Raw genomic sequence first — 17,331 nt, 5'->3', positions numbered from 1 at the left:
TTATCAGTGGGCGTGTCAGAGTGCCTTATCTTAATTGGTTAAGGCGGGACAGCGAGAGTACCAAGGAAGCGCCTCCCATTACAGTTTGGTCACCTGACACACCTTAAACCAATCCTATGCTGGCACCTGGCTAACACGCACACAGCGACGCCATTTTGTCGTAGATTTATTGACCAAAGTATGACGGGTGACTCCAAAAAAATGGCTGGTGTAATGGAGACATATTGGGAAATAGTCAGATAAGGGAGGGGGAGAGTGTGAGTGATGTCAGCGGGGGTCGGAAGTGTTCCAGTCAGTCAGTTGCAGGTCTCAGCGGCCCGTCCATAGCTGCTCTTATCAGGTGCGTAATCAGCGGCTCGGGCTTCCCCGCTGCATGTGTAGCACAGAGCTGCTGGTGACCTGCAGGAGCTGCCCACCATCCTACCCTTTGTGCCTGCACAGGGCTTGCCATTCTGCATGCCCATATATATGCATGCACTATAGAGGATGCCTTATTATAGTCATGTGCTGAAGACTACACTATGGTCCCCTTGACCTTGCTGCTGTGTGCTGGGACTTGTAGTACTTCTGGTTTATCACTGAGCTCATCCCCTGTGGCTGATCATTTGCCATCAGCCCTGAAAATGATCAATGCATGAATTATGGAGGCGTCATCCGCTGGAGGTTTACGGGCAGTAACTTGTACGTGCCTCGCCATTTTTTTTTTTATTTTTATCATGGATGACTCGCTAATATGTGTCACGTTGAGTAAAAACCTTATAAAACGTCTGTTAAATTTTTTTCCTTACAAGAATGGGTTGAGATCTTCCCCAAAATCCCCATCAAAAGCATCAATTCTGCTTTTCTAGGAAAGCTGGGTGACAAATATATCTGCCGCTACATGGAGGGGGGGCGCGGGGTTCTCTAGAGTCCTGAATGGCGCGTCCCGGGATGATGGGAGGCTGCGGACGGTCTCTCTGCTACATGTGAGAAGTAATATAAATTGGGGGTGATTCGTTTTGGGGTCCTGTTGTGGGTTTTGTAATGGGGGGGGGGGGGGGGGACGACGACCAGGAGCTTTTGAGTTCGGCGTCTGATGGTAAATCCAGCGAGGCGTACGGTAATGGTGTTCTTTGACGTGACGGAAAATCCGTGTCTCATACGTGTGGGTTTTCATGCGGGTTTGTTGTCTTTCCCCATTTGCAAATTTGCACGTATTGTGGGGAATCCTGGCTGGGGGGAATCCCCGGGCCAAGGGGAATCCCCGGGCCAAGGGGGAAGTTTTCTGCCAAGTGTGAAAGTGCCTATTTGGTTGGCTTTACACAGGACCACCATCATCTGAATAGTCATTAAAGCTTTTACATAGAGCGAATAGTTGCAGACATTGGCGCAGGACCCGATGATATTCATCAACTAGTTGGGCCTCGTTCACACCACCGGTATGTGTAAACCGGTGCCCGCAGTGTCGTACCGGTCTGTGATGTCGGCTGAGACCATGTATGGCAGCCGGTGTACTGTGCGTGACCGCGTATCTAACGCGCAGGGTCATATGAGGTGTGACTGCCTTAATTCCCCGCTTTGCTTCATAGCGGTGTTGCGTATAAATCGTTGCCCTTCACTATATTGCGTAACTCATACATTAGTTTAGGGTTCGCACTCTTGCGGTACTCTTGATAGCGCTATTTCTTGCGCACATGCAGTGCTTATATGCAAATGTGAAAGATCCATTTACTTTCATGGACTCCATTCACCACATGTCACGCGCCAAATTTACGGTCGTGTGAATAAGCCCTGAACCCTTCCCCCAACACACTTTCATTGGTTGCGGAGTCCTCTGAACACACTGAAATACGTACGAGCGCCGCGGTTTCTCGCTGGTACGACAGAACGGTCGGTGCTGCAGCGAGCGTATCTTCAAAGACCAAAACAGCCAGGGAACGCGGCACGGACTCTTCATCTGAGGATCAGTCGCACGTATTTACGTCTTTTTGGGAACCGCTGAGCGTTAAATGGGAGGGCGAAATGAAAAAAATCCACACCTCCCTGTAAAGTTGCTGAAGGACAATGATTATCTGTTTACGCCAAGTGATGATCAACCAGCGACTATTTTTAGGTGAGCTGAAACAAAGCGACTAGTGACTGTATTAGCGCTCAGCAGGACTGTTGCGCCGGCGAACCTCCAACGCCTTCATAAATGGCTCGTTTATTATAATTAGTAATGGCAAATTTACTGTAATGAGATGGTAAATCCGGAATAATGTGAGTCCATGAAAAGTAGGCCGGCACCACTCTTATCAAAGCAGAAAATCTTTGTTGCCCATAGCAACCAGTCGCCGTGCAGCTTTCGTTTTACCTCAGCCGTGTAGGAAGCGGCAACCAGTCGCGGCGCAGCTTTCGTTTTACCTCGGCCGTGTAGGAAGCGGCAACCAGTCGCGGCGCAGTTTCGGTTTACCTCAGCCGTGTAGGAAGCGGCAACCAGTCGCGGCGCAGCTTTCGGTTTACCTCGGCCGTGTGGGAAGCGGCAACCAGTCGCGGCGCAGCTTTCGGTTTACCTCGGCCGTGTGGGAAGCGGCAACCAGTCGCGGCGCAGCTTTCGGTTTACCTCGGCCGTGTGGAAAGCGGCAACCAGTCGCGGCGCAGCTTTCGGTTTACCTCGGCCGTGTGGGAAGCGGCAACCAGTCGCGGCGCAGCTTTCGGTTTACCTCGGCCGTGTGGGAAGCGGCAACCAGTCGCGGCGCAGCTTTCGGTTTACCTCGGCCGTGTGGGAAGCGGCAACCAGTCGCGGCGCAGCTTTCGGTTTACCTCGGCCGTGTGGGAAGCGGCAACCAGTCGCGGCGCAGCTTTCGGTTTACCTCGGCCGTGTGGGAAGCGGCAACCAGTCGCGGCGCAGCTTTCGGTTTACCTCGGCCGTGTGGGAAGCGGCAACCAGTCGCGGCGCAGCTTTCGGTTTACCTCGGCCGTGTGGGAAGCGGCAACCAGTCGCGGCGCAGCTTTCGGTTTACCTCGGCCGTGTGGGAAGCGGCAACCAGTCGCGGCGCAGCTTTCGGTTTACCTCGGCCGTGTGGGAAGCGGCAACCAGTCGTCGCGCAGCTTTTGGTTTACCTTGGCCGTGTAGGAAGCGGCTTACCTCAGCTGTGTAGAAAATGAAAGCTGCACTGTGATTGGTTGCTATAGGCCATGAAGAGAGCCTCTTCTCATGATCGCACCCACTGCACGATAGCGCCGAGCGTCCCGTCACCCAGCTCTCCCAGAAGCAGACATATAGGATGTGTACCGGGCCGATGACATTGAGGGTGATCGCCCTTCGCAGTAGTCGCGTTCTCCTGTAGCCTGCCCCCTGGTGAAGGTCAGGGATGACGCGGCAGCTGCCAGGTGGCGGACATCACGCTGACAGATCTCTCAGGACTTTCCTAAAATAAACCTGCTTGTTGATGTCTGAGCTGCTGCAGCCGTCTTGTTACACCCGTACGCCCGTCCTAAGAGGGACGCGGTCTGTAACACGTAGCCAGAGGTGCTGGGCATTACACCGTCCGTGCATTGGTTATCTCATATCCGTAGGGTCCGTTTACATCTGCGTCCGAGTTCACTCGCGGTTTATACAGGCGGTTACATCACTTACGCGTTCAAACGCGAGATCGTCCGGTCAGTCACATTCATTGTGTAAGGCCGGATGCACACGGATTCCATGTGGGAACTCCGCCACGTAATCCTCCTGCGTACCTGTCCGTGTCGTCTGTCTTCTGTACTGTGGATGTGCCGGCCATCGCACATGCGCAGTACACGTTTCCCCGCGCCCTCACTAGGCAATTACGTGGAATCTCCAACCTTTCTGACTAGGCCGCGGATCGGACGGCTTCCATTGACTTCAATGCAAGCCGCCCGTGTGGAAAACACTCCGAAATGGAGCACGATTTTCTCTTCCTCCGCGAGCGGAAATCAGAGTTAACTTCCGCTCGTGTGCGTGGGACCATCACTTTTGCATTGCATACTAGGGACGGACATTGCGACAGACGCCCGCCGCGGATCACACTGCAAATATCCACCTGTGAGCATAAGGCCTAAGTGAATGAGAAGGATCGGTATTTAAACTGAATAGTGAATGAGCCGCGATGAGTTTTACGCCCGCATATATGTAAATGTATGCCGAACGATTAGCGTTGGTCGTCGGCTGCGTTTAGACCGACCAACTATCGTTCCCTTTTGCTTGTTTGAACTTTTTTTTTTTTAACAATGGTTCCGTGTAAAAGGGCCTTTAGTGTTTCACGCTCATTGGAGGATCACAAGTGCTTCCCATTGATTTCAATGGAAAAAATCACTCGTGAATAAGCCCATTCCAATCAATGGAGTTCATATCTGCGCATCTCACAGATTCTCGCGCAAATGTCTTGCCAGTGTTAATAAGCCCTAATACTGAGTAAATCCAGAATGCACGGCCTGTTGAGGCATCCTGTGGGTAGGTGATCTATGCAAGCGCCCGTACACCTAAGGTAGCGAACGCTCGTTTGGCCGACTCTTGCTTCTCTGACCTCCCCATACTTGTGCGCAATTTGCCAAGTCCTGAATAGGGAGGGGTGGGGGTGGGGGGTAGAAAGCGTCCTTTTATACCGAACTATGGTTAAAAAAATTGTTGGTTAGTGCGAATTTGAGCGATTGAATGGCGAACGAGAATTTGTTCGCTTCTCATTCGTCGTTCATTTAACGCAGGCATAAAAATAATCGTTTGCTCTTTACACGTCATAGCGTATGAACAGCGATCGTGTAGTCGTTCATTCACTGGTGCAGAGAATGTGAATGACTTAACGATTTGTGAATGAAACTGCGAGCAACATATCCTCCTATATTAGCAGGCTGGATAAGCCTCTGTCATTATTTCCGATTTATCGCGCCGTGTAAAAGGAGCCTCAGCTGCTGCCGCACATCTTAGGATGTGGCTTATGTCAATGAAGAACAAGGGAATCGGAATGTTAAAGTCCAGCATGTGCGATCCTGCACCCTCCTATCTGCAGCTGCTGCCAGGCGAGACGGGACCCCCGTACACATTAGGGGTTAAGTATGTGTCCTTCCTCTCCATTCAGACTCGTGTTACAGATGGTTGCATTGTAAATACAAGAGTACTTTATGTAGTCGTAAGTCTTTTTTTTTTTTTTTTTTTTTGCTGCTCTTGTGTTGCTCAACCATGGGGCTTATTCACACAAACACATTTGCACTGTGTACTACTCATGCAAAACCTGCGCACACAGTGAACGGAACCCATTGATTTCACGTGTGCTTTTTGGTCGCACAAAAAAAAAACCTGCAGCATGTTCTATCTTCATGTGTATTGCGCACAAAAATAACTCGCATTACACTTAATTGCCCATTGAAATCAATGGGAGCGTGCTTGTGCGTTTTGTGTGTGTATGATATGTGCATGCAAAAAAATGCATTAAAATACGCATGCTAAAGCGCATCTTTCTGTGATTTGTGTTTTTTTTTTTTTTTTTTTTTTCCCTTGCTCTTTCGAGAATTCGTGCTCTAGCCGCTACCTTTCAGCTCACCTAAAAATAGTCGCTGGTTTATGAATTATCGTCTAGTAATAGTTGTCTATCAATGACTAGCCAACAACTTTGCAGGGAGCTGTGCGCTTGTTAGGCATGCCCCTCCTACTGAATGCTCATTGGCTCCTGCCTTTTTTTTGAACACTTTGCCCTCCCACTTTAACGCTCATCAGACATGCCGGTGATCCTTTGTAGGTGTAGAATCCTACAGCACTCGCAGAAGTTGCGAAAAGTCCACACAGGGTGGAGAGAAAAGAGTGCAGAGCCAGGATAGGGTTAATGATCCGAAAAACCCAACATAAAGGCATTTAAGTAAAACAAATCTGGCAGCATTTTATTCTAAAAATCACCTTTGAATTTTACGGATTTGTTTTACTTAAATGCCAGTGATCCTTACAGAACAGTCCCTGCTGGACTGTGAAAGAACACTCGCTGCTGTGGTCCCTGGCTGGGATTTGGAGTTTGAAGCTACACTCGCTGCAGCACCGACTGTTCAGTCGGACAAGCAAAAGGCTGCAGCTGCGAGCGTTCGATTGCACAAATTTATGTACGTTCAGTGGACTCTGCACCAAATGTGCTAAGGCCGATTTACAGGGAGCGATCGCTCAAAAATCTATTGATTGATAATCATTGCGTGTAAACGCGCGGCCATCATGCACTTTTCGTGCACTGCTAGCTGATCGTTAAATTCAGGCCAACCTAAAAATCGTGGTCTTATCAGGACGCTGAGTTCTCCATGGGTAGTGCTGATAGCATTGTTTCCTGACGCTGAAGGCAGATAAGAGCCCTCAGGCTATAAACTACATTCACCTAAAGGCTTCATTTGCATGCTAATAAGCTATTAGGTAGCTGAGTAACTACTTAATAGTTTATGCAAAATGATCGCTCAAAGCCGTCACACAAACTGTCGTCTAAGCGATCTTTGAGCGATCATCGACCCGTGTAAATGGGCCTTTAGGGAGGGGTTGAAATTTCAAATACAGTCCCATCAAAGACCCTCGCCCCCCCCCCCCCCCCCAACTAATCAATGAACGACATTCTTGTTCCGTGTAGCAATTTATTTAGCAATCACGAAATTCAACAAATGATCAACCATCGCTCTGTGTAAAAGCGCACGAACAGTCGTTCACACACTTTAGTGACTGGTCAGATGATGCTTATTCCGTAGTATGCAAGGCCAAAAAAAGGCATATAGTCCACCACCCCCCCCCCCCCCCCCCCAAATGTTGATTCAGAGGAAGATCTGTTTATGCTGCAGATTTTCAGCACAGTCTACCCTCTGTGCAGCAAAGGGGGGAATCCAGAGCATTGCTGCATCAAAACATGGTGTTTTTTGCTGCTGTTTTCATTGTGGACAGTCTGCAGCTGACCAGTCTCATGCGGCCGTCATAATAGCAATTTCCGTGTTCCCTTTTTAGCGGACTGTGCTGTAGGTACAGACTAGAGATGGGAACGACGTCTGCCTATTGGACCGCTGTGCAATATCTCGCTTCCCAGTTATTCTCCAGATTGCAGAGGTGATTCCACGTTTTCGGTCACTAACTCCAATCGCAGCGGGCATAGAAACTGCAAAATTATTTGCATCTCACTTTAGAGTTTTCCGTCTTTTTCTAAAACTTTTTTTTTCCCGATCGCTTGCGATTCCATCATCTCTTTTTTTTTTAATATAGATTAAAAGCGCATGAAGGATGTCCTTGAGTCTCGATTTTTCAAGGACTGAAGTCCCTGACTTCTCTCAAGACCATTTCTTAGCTATATCCGACTTCTGAAAAGTTGGGTGGGTATCCAAATGTCCCGCCTGGCTCGCCAACCCAGCTTTTCCAAGTTCCTGAATGCAAATCTGCATTGCAACGGAGACCATTCTGGACTCAAGGAAAGCTGTATACTAGAGCTTTCATAGTGGTGATCTCCCAGCGCTTCCTGCAATGGATACAACTAAGTAATGTCTGAGTGGCCTTTGAGGTCAGCTGAAGGACGTTGAGATCCACCGATCGTTGGAGTGAAGTGCTTTCTACTAAGAGCTGCTGTGTTCTGCAATGTGCTGCGGGCAGATCCAGCCTAGGGAGCCTCGGTGGCCTCCTCTGGCATGTGTGTGCCTGTGGTTGGCTGGTTAGTAGTGGGTGGCAGTCAGCAGGGATGGATTTGCAGAAGGCGGAGTAGAATCTCCCCTTTTCCCACATTTGAGCTGCAGCTGATATTACAGCAATAATGGAGGGTTGTGTGTGTATATAGGATGAATGCAGCGATCATGTGTGCTTGATGTGAGTGTCCTCTGCTGGGCTGCACGGTACGCAGAACATGCATTACTCATAGGAGGTGGAGGAAGAGGAGGGCGAATACGTGCACTATTATTCTATGGCCCTTTGGGCTGTCACATGCCATGTCAGGCACTCCCACTCCCATTGATGAAATGTGCATGTCGAGTGCTCAGCCCTGCACAGTGCATTATCACAGGAGCCGCTGCTGTACACACAGGGGGCACTAGTGCCAGTGAACTTTCCCTGCCTGTACCCCATCTGTGGGGGAGGAGGAGTACGCCCCCCCCCCCCTCTTCCCCTGCCCCCCCTTCCTTCCCCTCCACTGTACAGGAATTTGTTTGCATTGCCTTGGAAGCCAATATTAATGCCTGCTGATTGGTGCCACTTCCTAATCGACTCAAGTGTCACCAGTCTACATTCGACCTAGCGGGTGACTGTACTCGACCAAAGATTTTTGCCAACATGTCTTCTCTTGCGAAGGGTAAGTAGACTCTCTCTGTATTTTACATCAGCGTGGTCAGTGAGGGGTTAACAGAACATGCTAGGTTGCTTTCGGATGGGTGCTTAGCAGCGGGTTCGGGGCTTCCTAGTTGTCTGACCGGGGTCATGGGAGTAAGATGTGCCAGCGGCAGCATCGGATTTGTTGCAGAGGGTTTAATAATGTGTTTTGGATGGAGCCGTTAACCTGTCATGGTGTTGCTGCGAAGCTGTGGACGTGAGCTGGATCCCTGATTCCCGGCTTGTGGAATAGCAGGAACTAGTCCTCAGGATCTGGAGGTCATAGCCGGAGCATAAATGACTGCTGCATTGCTGTAACTGTGTGATCATGCATGTTTGCATACAGATACAACGCTGGGCTATCGGCTCTGCCCGTTGGCTGGTGCCGCCGGGCACTGGAGGGATGTTCTGGATGTCCGCTTCAGGTGTCAGATGCCCGTTATGGATATTTTATTTTTCCCTAAAGACCTGTTTTTACGTGCCTTCTGTTCAGTTGCAAATACTCTGCAGCATTACGGAGATAAATCTTTCAATCCCGATGGATTTACAAGCAAGTAATGAGTTTAATGGTTTACTTATGAGGTAAGGAGGCGGCGTATAGATTACCGATTCAACGTTTATCAATACGCTCCGATGGAGAGATGGTGACCGCTGACATATGTGTCATTGTGAGCTGCAATCAATGGTCAACTATCAAAATGATGTGGTCCATATACCCGAGACCTTATGGTCCTCCAATGACATTGAGGCTAATTGCCGTAAATGTGAATGGAGATCATCCATCTGCTGTAGGGTAGGGTAGTCCTCTCGTAGGGTCTTGTGGCTAAAATAACTTCGTGTTGGTACAGAACTTCACGGGGGTTCTTGAAGGCATTCTCCGTGTCTTCATTCATTTCATAATATAACATTAGTGGAGAATCTCTCACTGATTCGCAGTGAAGACTCCGCTGCTCTCGAATATGTATTGAAACTCCTTCGGCATTGACTGGAGATTTTGCGAATTGGGAAATTTTGCCGTAGCCCCTCGTTGGAAGCTCTGTTCATTTTAAGTGGCGCTGTGTTGGCACACTTACCTTGTGTTATAGAAACATAGTGTTTAAAGGTTGATTTCTGCACAGTCTAAGTAGGGTCATGTTCCTCTTCCAGAGTAGCTCCTAAGTTTTTGGAAGTGGTGGAGATCCAAACTTTATGGACCTTCACCAAGTTCGGTAATTTTCCGATGTGTCTGTGTTCCGGAGTAAAGATTTAATTATTTTTTTTGCAAGGTTACCGTGCAAATAATCGTTAGAACAGTTTGCATGATATTTGTTAGATGTAAATGCATTGATTAGCAAAAAATCGTTAGGTTATCTCTGATTGGATCTTTCGTGCGGACCTGAGCATTATCATACGTCTGCGGCAAATCTTTGTGTAACCCGGGGTCGTAACGATTTGCTGACCAGCTGCAGAAGGGTTGACTATAGTCCCGTGTGGTGTAGAGTGTTAAGGCAGCAGAAATGCAGTCCTAAGCTCTCGCTCAAGACCTGAAGGTTGGGGGTTCAATCCCCACATGGTTCAGGTAGCCGGCTCAAGGTCAACTCATCCTTCCGTCCTTCCGAGGTTGGTAAAGTGAGAACCCAGCTTGGTGGGGGGAATGAATAAATAAATGACTTGCAAGCGCTGCGGAATAACTTGGCGCTATACAAATTACGAAAACTACCCAATTATTCCGTGTAAATGCAGTGTATACGCTACGTCAGCGCTGGTTGCATGCTCGTTCCTATTTTTGTTACCGTCTAAAAGGGCCGTAAGATGGGCAATAGAGCGTTAAGTCTGTAGGCAGACCTTCTAGCCGACCAGTTGAGCTTTTGGACATTACACCCAGAGATGAACCCCCATTAGGCACACTGTGGGGGAATCTTAATCATTTCCACCGGCACATGCCTCCTCCTATATTAGTTGCATCGCGGCTCCTCCATGTGCTGACTGAAATCTATGCCAGCTAAGGGTGGACATAGGTATCCAATCTAATTTACACCAATTTTTACATAAATGTTAAGGGCCTTTCAACAAGCCCTTCCCACTTTTATGAAAGTGACGCAACCAAAAATCCGTTTTGTTTTTTTTGCACAGGTGGGACTTGCACTAAAACTTGCGACGGTTCTATTCCAGAATTCCGGCGTTAAGCTCTTTGTAACTCTCCCCTGTATGTTTCGACTTTTTCCATTAGGCAATAACACTGTTAATACTGCAATTTCCATGAAGAAATCTAGCTGGTGTTTCATTGCCCAACGTAAGCCTCTTAGTAACCAGAAGCAAACGGAAGAATATCAGGATTAGTTATCAGTCTTTTTTTTAAAAGCAAAACTCTGGAGAAAGAAATTAACAAAGCGCCATTTGTAGGGCAATCCAATTCATCTGCCATCAGCGGGATTTCCTTGGATGATAAATCTGGTCTGTGCCTGCGTAATAGAAACTAATGGGTTTATACAGGGCGCTGTGGACTGTGTATACGGATAGGCCACAAATGACTTAAGTGCTGACAGAGTAACATCAGATAACCTGAAGATATCGGGACCATAACTTGTTTTTCCTGTACTTTTTGTCCCTGCGAGGCATGTTCATTTGCGCGCAGCAAACCAACGCACTGAATGAAATCGCGAAATTAATTCTAGATATCGTCCATTTTTGCGCACCCCCCCCCCCCCACCCCCCAACTGACTTACCGTATATGGTGACCTTTGGGGTGCAAATCCGCAGAAAAATTAAACTTTTCCTATTCTTTGTGAATTTTGTACATTCAAATCCGCCCGTGAAGCCGTTTTCAATGGCACCTTTAAAGACCTTGCATGGCACTCACATGCCATGCGCATGCGACTGAGATGTGATGTCTCCCATTGAAATCAATGGGAAACGCGATCCTCTAGCGCCCGTGAAGCACGTTTTCGAGGATCGCCGTTTCACAGAAGTGATGCAAGGCGCTATTGAATGAAAACCATCCTACATCTGCGTGTAAAATGCACATTGGCAAGCGCGATATTGCACAGAGTTCCTCCACCTGATATCACGCTTGCCCGTGTGAATGTAGTGTAACGCGGAGCAGAACGCACCTTTATGGTATTCATGTATCCTAACTGAGTATATGGACAAGGGTTGTCGGATACTTTTGTCCAGCTATCTGATGAAGAGCCATATGTCGCCTCGAAACGTTGCCTGCCGTTTTTAAATCAAGTTGTCTGATGACTTCAGTGACCTATTTCGGCACGTAATATGCACCAAGATAGGACATGCCACTTTTTTTTTCTTTCATGCGACCAAAAGTAGCAAGAAAAATACTCATGTTTTGTGTTCTGTGGGTTCTATTCAGTGCGTATTATGCACGTAAAAGTAGGGCTGACCACCGGCGTGTTAAGGACTCGTAGAGTCGGATAAGTGCTTTGGTATTTTCCACTACTTTCTACTCCCTACCTGATGCGTTACTAGGCCAGCAGCACCTATACCTACACCATTGACCGTTGAGTATTGTAGACCCGTCCCTTGTTGGGTTTGGTCTCCCCTCTTGTTTGAGCTTTTTCTGCCTATATCTCTTCCACACTGTCAATCCATTTTTCTTAATGTGGGTTCTTAAAGGGGTTGTCCCGCGAAACAAAGTTGGGGTTCAGCACTTCTGTATGGCCATATTAATGCACTTTGTAATGTACATCGTGCATTAATTATGAGCCATACAGAAGTTATTCACTTACCTGCTCCGTTGCTAGCGTCCCCGTCGCCGTGGTGCCGTCTAATTTCAGCGTCTAATCGCCCGATTAGACGCGCTTGCGCAGTCCGGTCTTCTCCCTGGTGAATGGGGCCGCTCGTGCCGGAGAGCTGGTCCTCGTAGCTCCGCCCCGTCACGTGTGCCGATTCCAGCCAATCAGGAGGCTGGAATCAGCAATGGACCGCACAGAGCCCACGGTGCACCATGGGAGAAGACCCGCAGTGCATCGTGGGTGAAGATCCCGGCAGCCATCTTGGTAAGGTAAGTAAGAAGTCGCCGCAGTGCGGGGATTCGGGTAAGTACTAAACCTTTTTTTTTTTTTTAACCCATCCCTTGGGTTTGTCTCGCGCCGAACGGGGGGCCTATTGAATAAAAAAAAACCCCGTTTCGGCACGGGACAACCCCCTTTAAGTCTCCAGTTACATGTAGACTTATCTGTCCGATTCCAGATGAGTTGGACTCAAACTTTTTGGATGTTGTATGACACCGACAGAGGCGTGAAAAAAAACCAAAACTTTTTGCCGCGCTTTTAACCTGAACTCCCCGGACTTTCTCATTGCCATCGAGCTGTGCTAGACCAGCTGTGCAACTCGTTTAGCTTCAGGATAATTACGTAAATAGGTTTTCCCACCATTAACTACAGATTTATGCCCTATAGATGGGATATGCACTATTAGGTTGAGTGTTGGGACCCCCTGTTATTTTTGCTTTCATAGTAAGCGATTCCGATAATGGATATGGTTAAATTGATATTGTTGCCATTCTTGTGCTTTTGTTTCTAAACCATTTTCTTCTCTTCATTAACATTTATGATATCTGTGAGTACTGAAATAAGGGAAAGTGCGGCCTTCAGTTTTGTTTTGTTTTTTTTTGTCTTACCAAATTTAAAGGGGTTTGTCCAAGAGCCAAAAAGTAGCTGCAGACCTAATGGGTCCAATACTGATGCTCTGATGGTGCTCTGCTGGACTAGACTTGCATCTCGGGAGCAGAATCATAACAGCGGTCATGTACTGTGCTCGTATAACTTTTGAGGCTGCCCGGTAAGATGCCAGTCACATGACCACTGAAGCAAGTGATTGGATTGTTCTAGCATGTGACCACTGCAGCCAGCACCGCATCGTTCCCAAGATGCAAACAAGGACACCAGAGCATCAATGCCAGACTGGGGGAGGATTAAAGTGGGGTGTTTGTTTTCATTCTTGGGCAACCCCTGGATTGTAGGATAGCAATGCAGTAGTGGCCAATGCTCCGTCAAGACTGAGCACCCCTGATTGGCTTCTGTTGCCCCACCAATTAAACTTGTCTAGGACTTTTACTCTTGCTGGCTCAGGATAGGTCATCAGTAGTTGATCAAGGGGGTCTGATGCTCAGGGCTCCCTCCAATTAGCTCATAGCGCATTGATTAGTGCAAACAGCGTTGTCTGTGCAGGTTGGTTCTACAGGCACTGCTCCCATTGAATTCGGTGTGGGAGCTGTGCCTACAGAAGTACCAACCTGAGCCGAAGCTTAATGGGAGCTATGCCTGTAGTACCAACACGTGCCGCTGCAGTATGGACAGCACTGTCCACAATGACAGCAGGCCCAGCGATCTGCAGGGCCCAAAACTGTGAATGGAGCAGCGGCTTGCACTACGACTCCGGGGTAGGCCGGCGCTGACAACTGGTGATGCCTGGAAACCCCCTTAAAGGGCTATGGAAAAGGAGAAGAAACACCAGACCCTTCTGTCATTGAGTCCCAAATCTAGCCCTTTAACAAGGGGTCCATTTTGATTGTTATGGGGACCCCTCTCTTTTCTACTTGGGCCTGTAATTTATTTAATATCAGATTGATATGCTATAGGTTATTTTGTCAAAGCGCCTCTGTAGTCCAGTGATGGGCCAGATATTGGCATTAGAAACCACCATGGGCCACCCAGATGAATCGGTGAGCTAGCTTGACGTTCTGTTAGCGGAACATCAATAGAAAACTGAACGTTAGGTGTAACTGTCTGTGCATTAGTGACCCGGTATATATCTGCTCTATATATGCATCAGTTATTTAGATATTTTTAATCAAGACTATCCGGTTTTGGGTAGATGGCCATGGATACAGACTATGTTAATCCCGGATTGTTGCCTCACTCTACATTTGCTCCCTCTTCTTGCAAACCCACTCTTTCAAAATCAAGAAATACTTGGACATGGAGTGTAGATGGCAATTTGGGTTCTAGATGTATGAAATAAAGGGCTTTTAAGAGTTGCTACTTCTCTGCCCAGCACTATATCGAAGCAATATATTTGCCATGGTGCCACGCATGGTCCACCGTCACGCCATCTAACATTACCTAGCCAGAAGGCCTGGTGATGCCTCGTAAACCTGTCACAAGGGCTTCTAATGCTTGTTTACGGGACGTCGCTGATGATGTCCCTGCTGGCCTCCCATTGGCTTCAGGGGTTGTGTGGGTAAACAACCTACATTACTGCTGCCACCCAAAGTAAATAGAAGACCAGAGCAGCGGTCAACAGCGGAGGGAAATACGCTGTTGGGTTTTTGTTCGTTTTTTTTTTTTAGTTTGGCGCCCAACTGCCACGGATGTTTGGGGTTCTCGATAACCCATTTAACAAAGAAATGTACCATATGAGACTCATAACTTTAACCATTTTTAAAGGGGGGTAGTCCAGGACTTTTACCATCCTCAGGATAGGTCTTCAATAGTTTGGTGGGGATCCTGAGCAGCAGACCCCACCGATCAGCTGATCATCGGGCCTACTGGCAGTGTCGGCATTGCAAAGCCCGGTTGGGTCCTACAAGCACAGACGTCATTGATTTCAGCTGATTGGCAGGGAGCCCGAGCGGTGGACTTCCTATCAACGATCGATGGCCTGAGAATAGGTAATCGATAGTAAAGGTCCTGGACAACCCGGTGGTATTTTTCATTAATATGCTTAAAGTCTGTGAAATCGGGTCATAAAGGTGCTGTAATCTGTAAACTACATGAGCCGTGCGAGCTGCAGGAAGGGATTAATAACTTCTGGAAAGTTAGGAGTTTTATCTTTCTCTTCCTGTAAAGTTTAGTAAGCAGAATCAAAGCTCAGATCAATGGCTTTTGGCATTTAGGCCAGGAAAAAGCCTCCAAAACTGCTGAGCCCACTTGATAAACAGCACTTGTTTGCAGCCCTCCGGACACGTTAATAACTGTATAGAATATTTATTGCCATCGCTGTTTAGCACACCATCCTCTACAAGGCGTGCCTCCATGTACTTTTATAGTAAGTTCATCTCTTCGCACTGTTACTGTGTCCACGCCAGCGACAGCAAAGCTGCAATGTACAGCCGCACTCCTCCTGGGATCTGAGATATCGCTGATCCCAGAGTAAGAGGTTTGTCCACGACTAGGAAACAGCGCCACTTGTGTCCATAGGCAGTGGATGATATTACAGTTTAAGCTCCATTCACTTCAATAGCAATGAGTGCAATACCAGACGTGGCCCAAGGGCGGATGATCCCAAGAAATAGATATAAATTGAGAAAAAAAAAATGGTGATATGGCAATGATCGGCACCTCCTGTATGTGCATACAACACTACAGCCATGTGCATGAGCCTTATAAACTAAAGTTAAGGGCTAGAGATGAGCGGGGGGGGGGGGGGGAGGAGAGAGAGAGAGATCTCCCCTCCGTTCCTCCCCCGCCGGCCCCCGAATCTTTAGAGACGAGCGGGGAGATACTCGGCTATGGCACTACTCGCTCGAGTAATGTGCCTTAGCGAGTATACTCACTCATCTCTATTAAGGGCTCATAGGATCAGAAACTCTAAATTCGGGTATGTGACAGTCTGTAAAGGCGATGTCCCACTTTGTAAAACATTTGCCCACTCAGTTACATACTTTTATAAATTGGCGCCCTACCAGGCATAGTATCGTGGTTCCTGAGATCCTAGACATGGTCACAAGACTCGGATCCTTCTTGTCTTTGGCACTTCTGATGCTGTCATGTACATCAGCTTCCTTGAAAGGGGTTTTCTGGTTATAATCTATTGGTGACCCATCCTTAGAATGGGTTATCAGTAAGGAGCCCGACACTCGTGATACCCACCGATCAGCTGATTGAAGAGGCCGTGACGCTCCAGCCTCTTCTCAGGCCAGTGACGTCACTTGCCTGAGAGCAGTTCCATTCAAATGAATGGGGCAGAGCTGCAATGCAAAGCATGGCCACTATACAATGAACAGAACTGTGCCTGGTATGGACTAAAGTACTGAAGTGACAGCGGCACCCACCCGAGCGCTGCTGTCACTTCAGTCAGCTGATCGGCGGGGATCGTGAGCAATAGACCCCCACCAATCAACTATTGATAACCCATCCTGAAGTTGGGTCATCAATCATTTAGTGCCTTTAGTTTTGAATGGGTCAATGTATGCCATGTCCCTAGTGATTCGTTCATTGCCTAGCGGGATGCCCCCTTTGGCGCTCTATCCCTTGCCCATATGTAGCCTGTACATCAAAACGCATAACCACAGACTTGCCAGGATGTGGGTATAAGATGTATGGTTACAATGAAAGGATATGGCACTGGCATGGAATGACAGTCCTCTCATCTTGTGCACGTGTCTATGTAGTCCGTGGGATGCGTGTGAGAGGACAGAGGGGAACACTAAGGAGGGTGCGCATGAGTCCCATCGCCAGATTAACGCTTCACCTCCTACGAACCCATTACTTTAGTTTATGGGGCTAATAGCTGAAAGCTTCCCGTTAATGTGTACTTACTTCTCCTGAAAAGTAATGACCCGGCTCTAACCTCTGCAAATATATGTATTTTTAAATGACCTTTTCTTCCATCCATAAATACCCTCGGCTCAAACATACAGTTGGATAAACACAAGACAAATGTTACCGCGACCTCTGATATTTCTAGTGTTACATGATAAAGGCACAATGTGTCCCTGCGGGGGTTTCACATTGTAGTTGGGGTTATTACACTTCCGTGTGTAGCTTATCTTCCTTGTATCTTCTCACCTACTAGATGTAGACGTCTTACGGGGGGGGTTTACATACGAATAGACTGTTTTTGTTAACTTCTTAAGTAAGAATCCGATATTTCTAAGTGTTTGTTGTAACGCTGCGCACAACATTCTGACTGAAGTGATAATTAGGAAACGTTTATTTGGCCTCATGCTGTTCAAGTGTCTTGATTGCATGTAGAAATCCAAAAAATCGGGAAAGCCTTCTGAAAATGTACTTTCGTTAGTGGGGAGTCTTGTCACACTTTCCAGCCTTTGGATAGGAAAAGGAGTATTGCATAGTGGATTGTGGTATGATCTATAACAAGATGTAGATGTATATACATAT

At 47.7% G+C, this 17,331-nt stretch overlaps 1 protein-coding gene across 4 annotated transcripts in view; it reads left to right on the top strand.

Annotated features, from left to right (window-relative positions):
• Positions 1-259: 259 nt before the first annotated feature.
• The window catches only part of UGP2 (UDP-glucose pyrophosphorylase 2), an 80,501-nt gene continuing 63,429 nt past the window's right edge, over positions 260-17,331 (top strand). For 2 of the 4 annotated variants that reach the window (XM_066595495.1, XM_066595494.1), the window contains exon 1: positions 7,767-8,255. In XM_066595495.1, coding sequence (XP_066451592.1) covers positions 8,237-8,255 — 19 coding nt within the window. In that variant the 5' untranslated portion in view covers positions 7,767-8,236. Of the gene's footprint in view, positions 341-7,766; positions 8,256-17,331 lie in introns of those variants that run through there. The other 2 variants (XM_066595497.1, XM_066595496.1) reach the window with 2 other exon arrangements.

The sequence above is a fragment of the Eleutherodactylus coqui genome, chromosome 3 (genome assembly GCF_035609145.1).
Source record: "Eleutherodactylus coqui strain aEleCoq1 chromosome 3, aEleCoq1.hap1, whole genome shotgun sequence".
NCBI classification, from domain to species: domain Eukaryota; kingdom Metazoa; phylum Chordata; class Amphibia; order Anura; family Eleutherodactylidae; genus Eleutherodactylus; species Eleutherodactylus coqui.
Note: the sequence above shows the minus strand (reverse complement) of the source record. Positions and strands in the feature narration are given on the sequence as shown.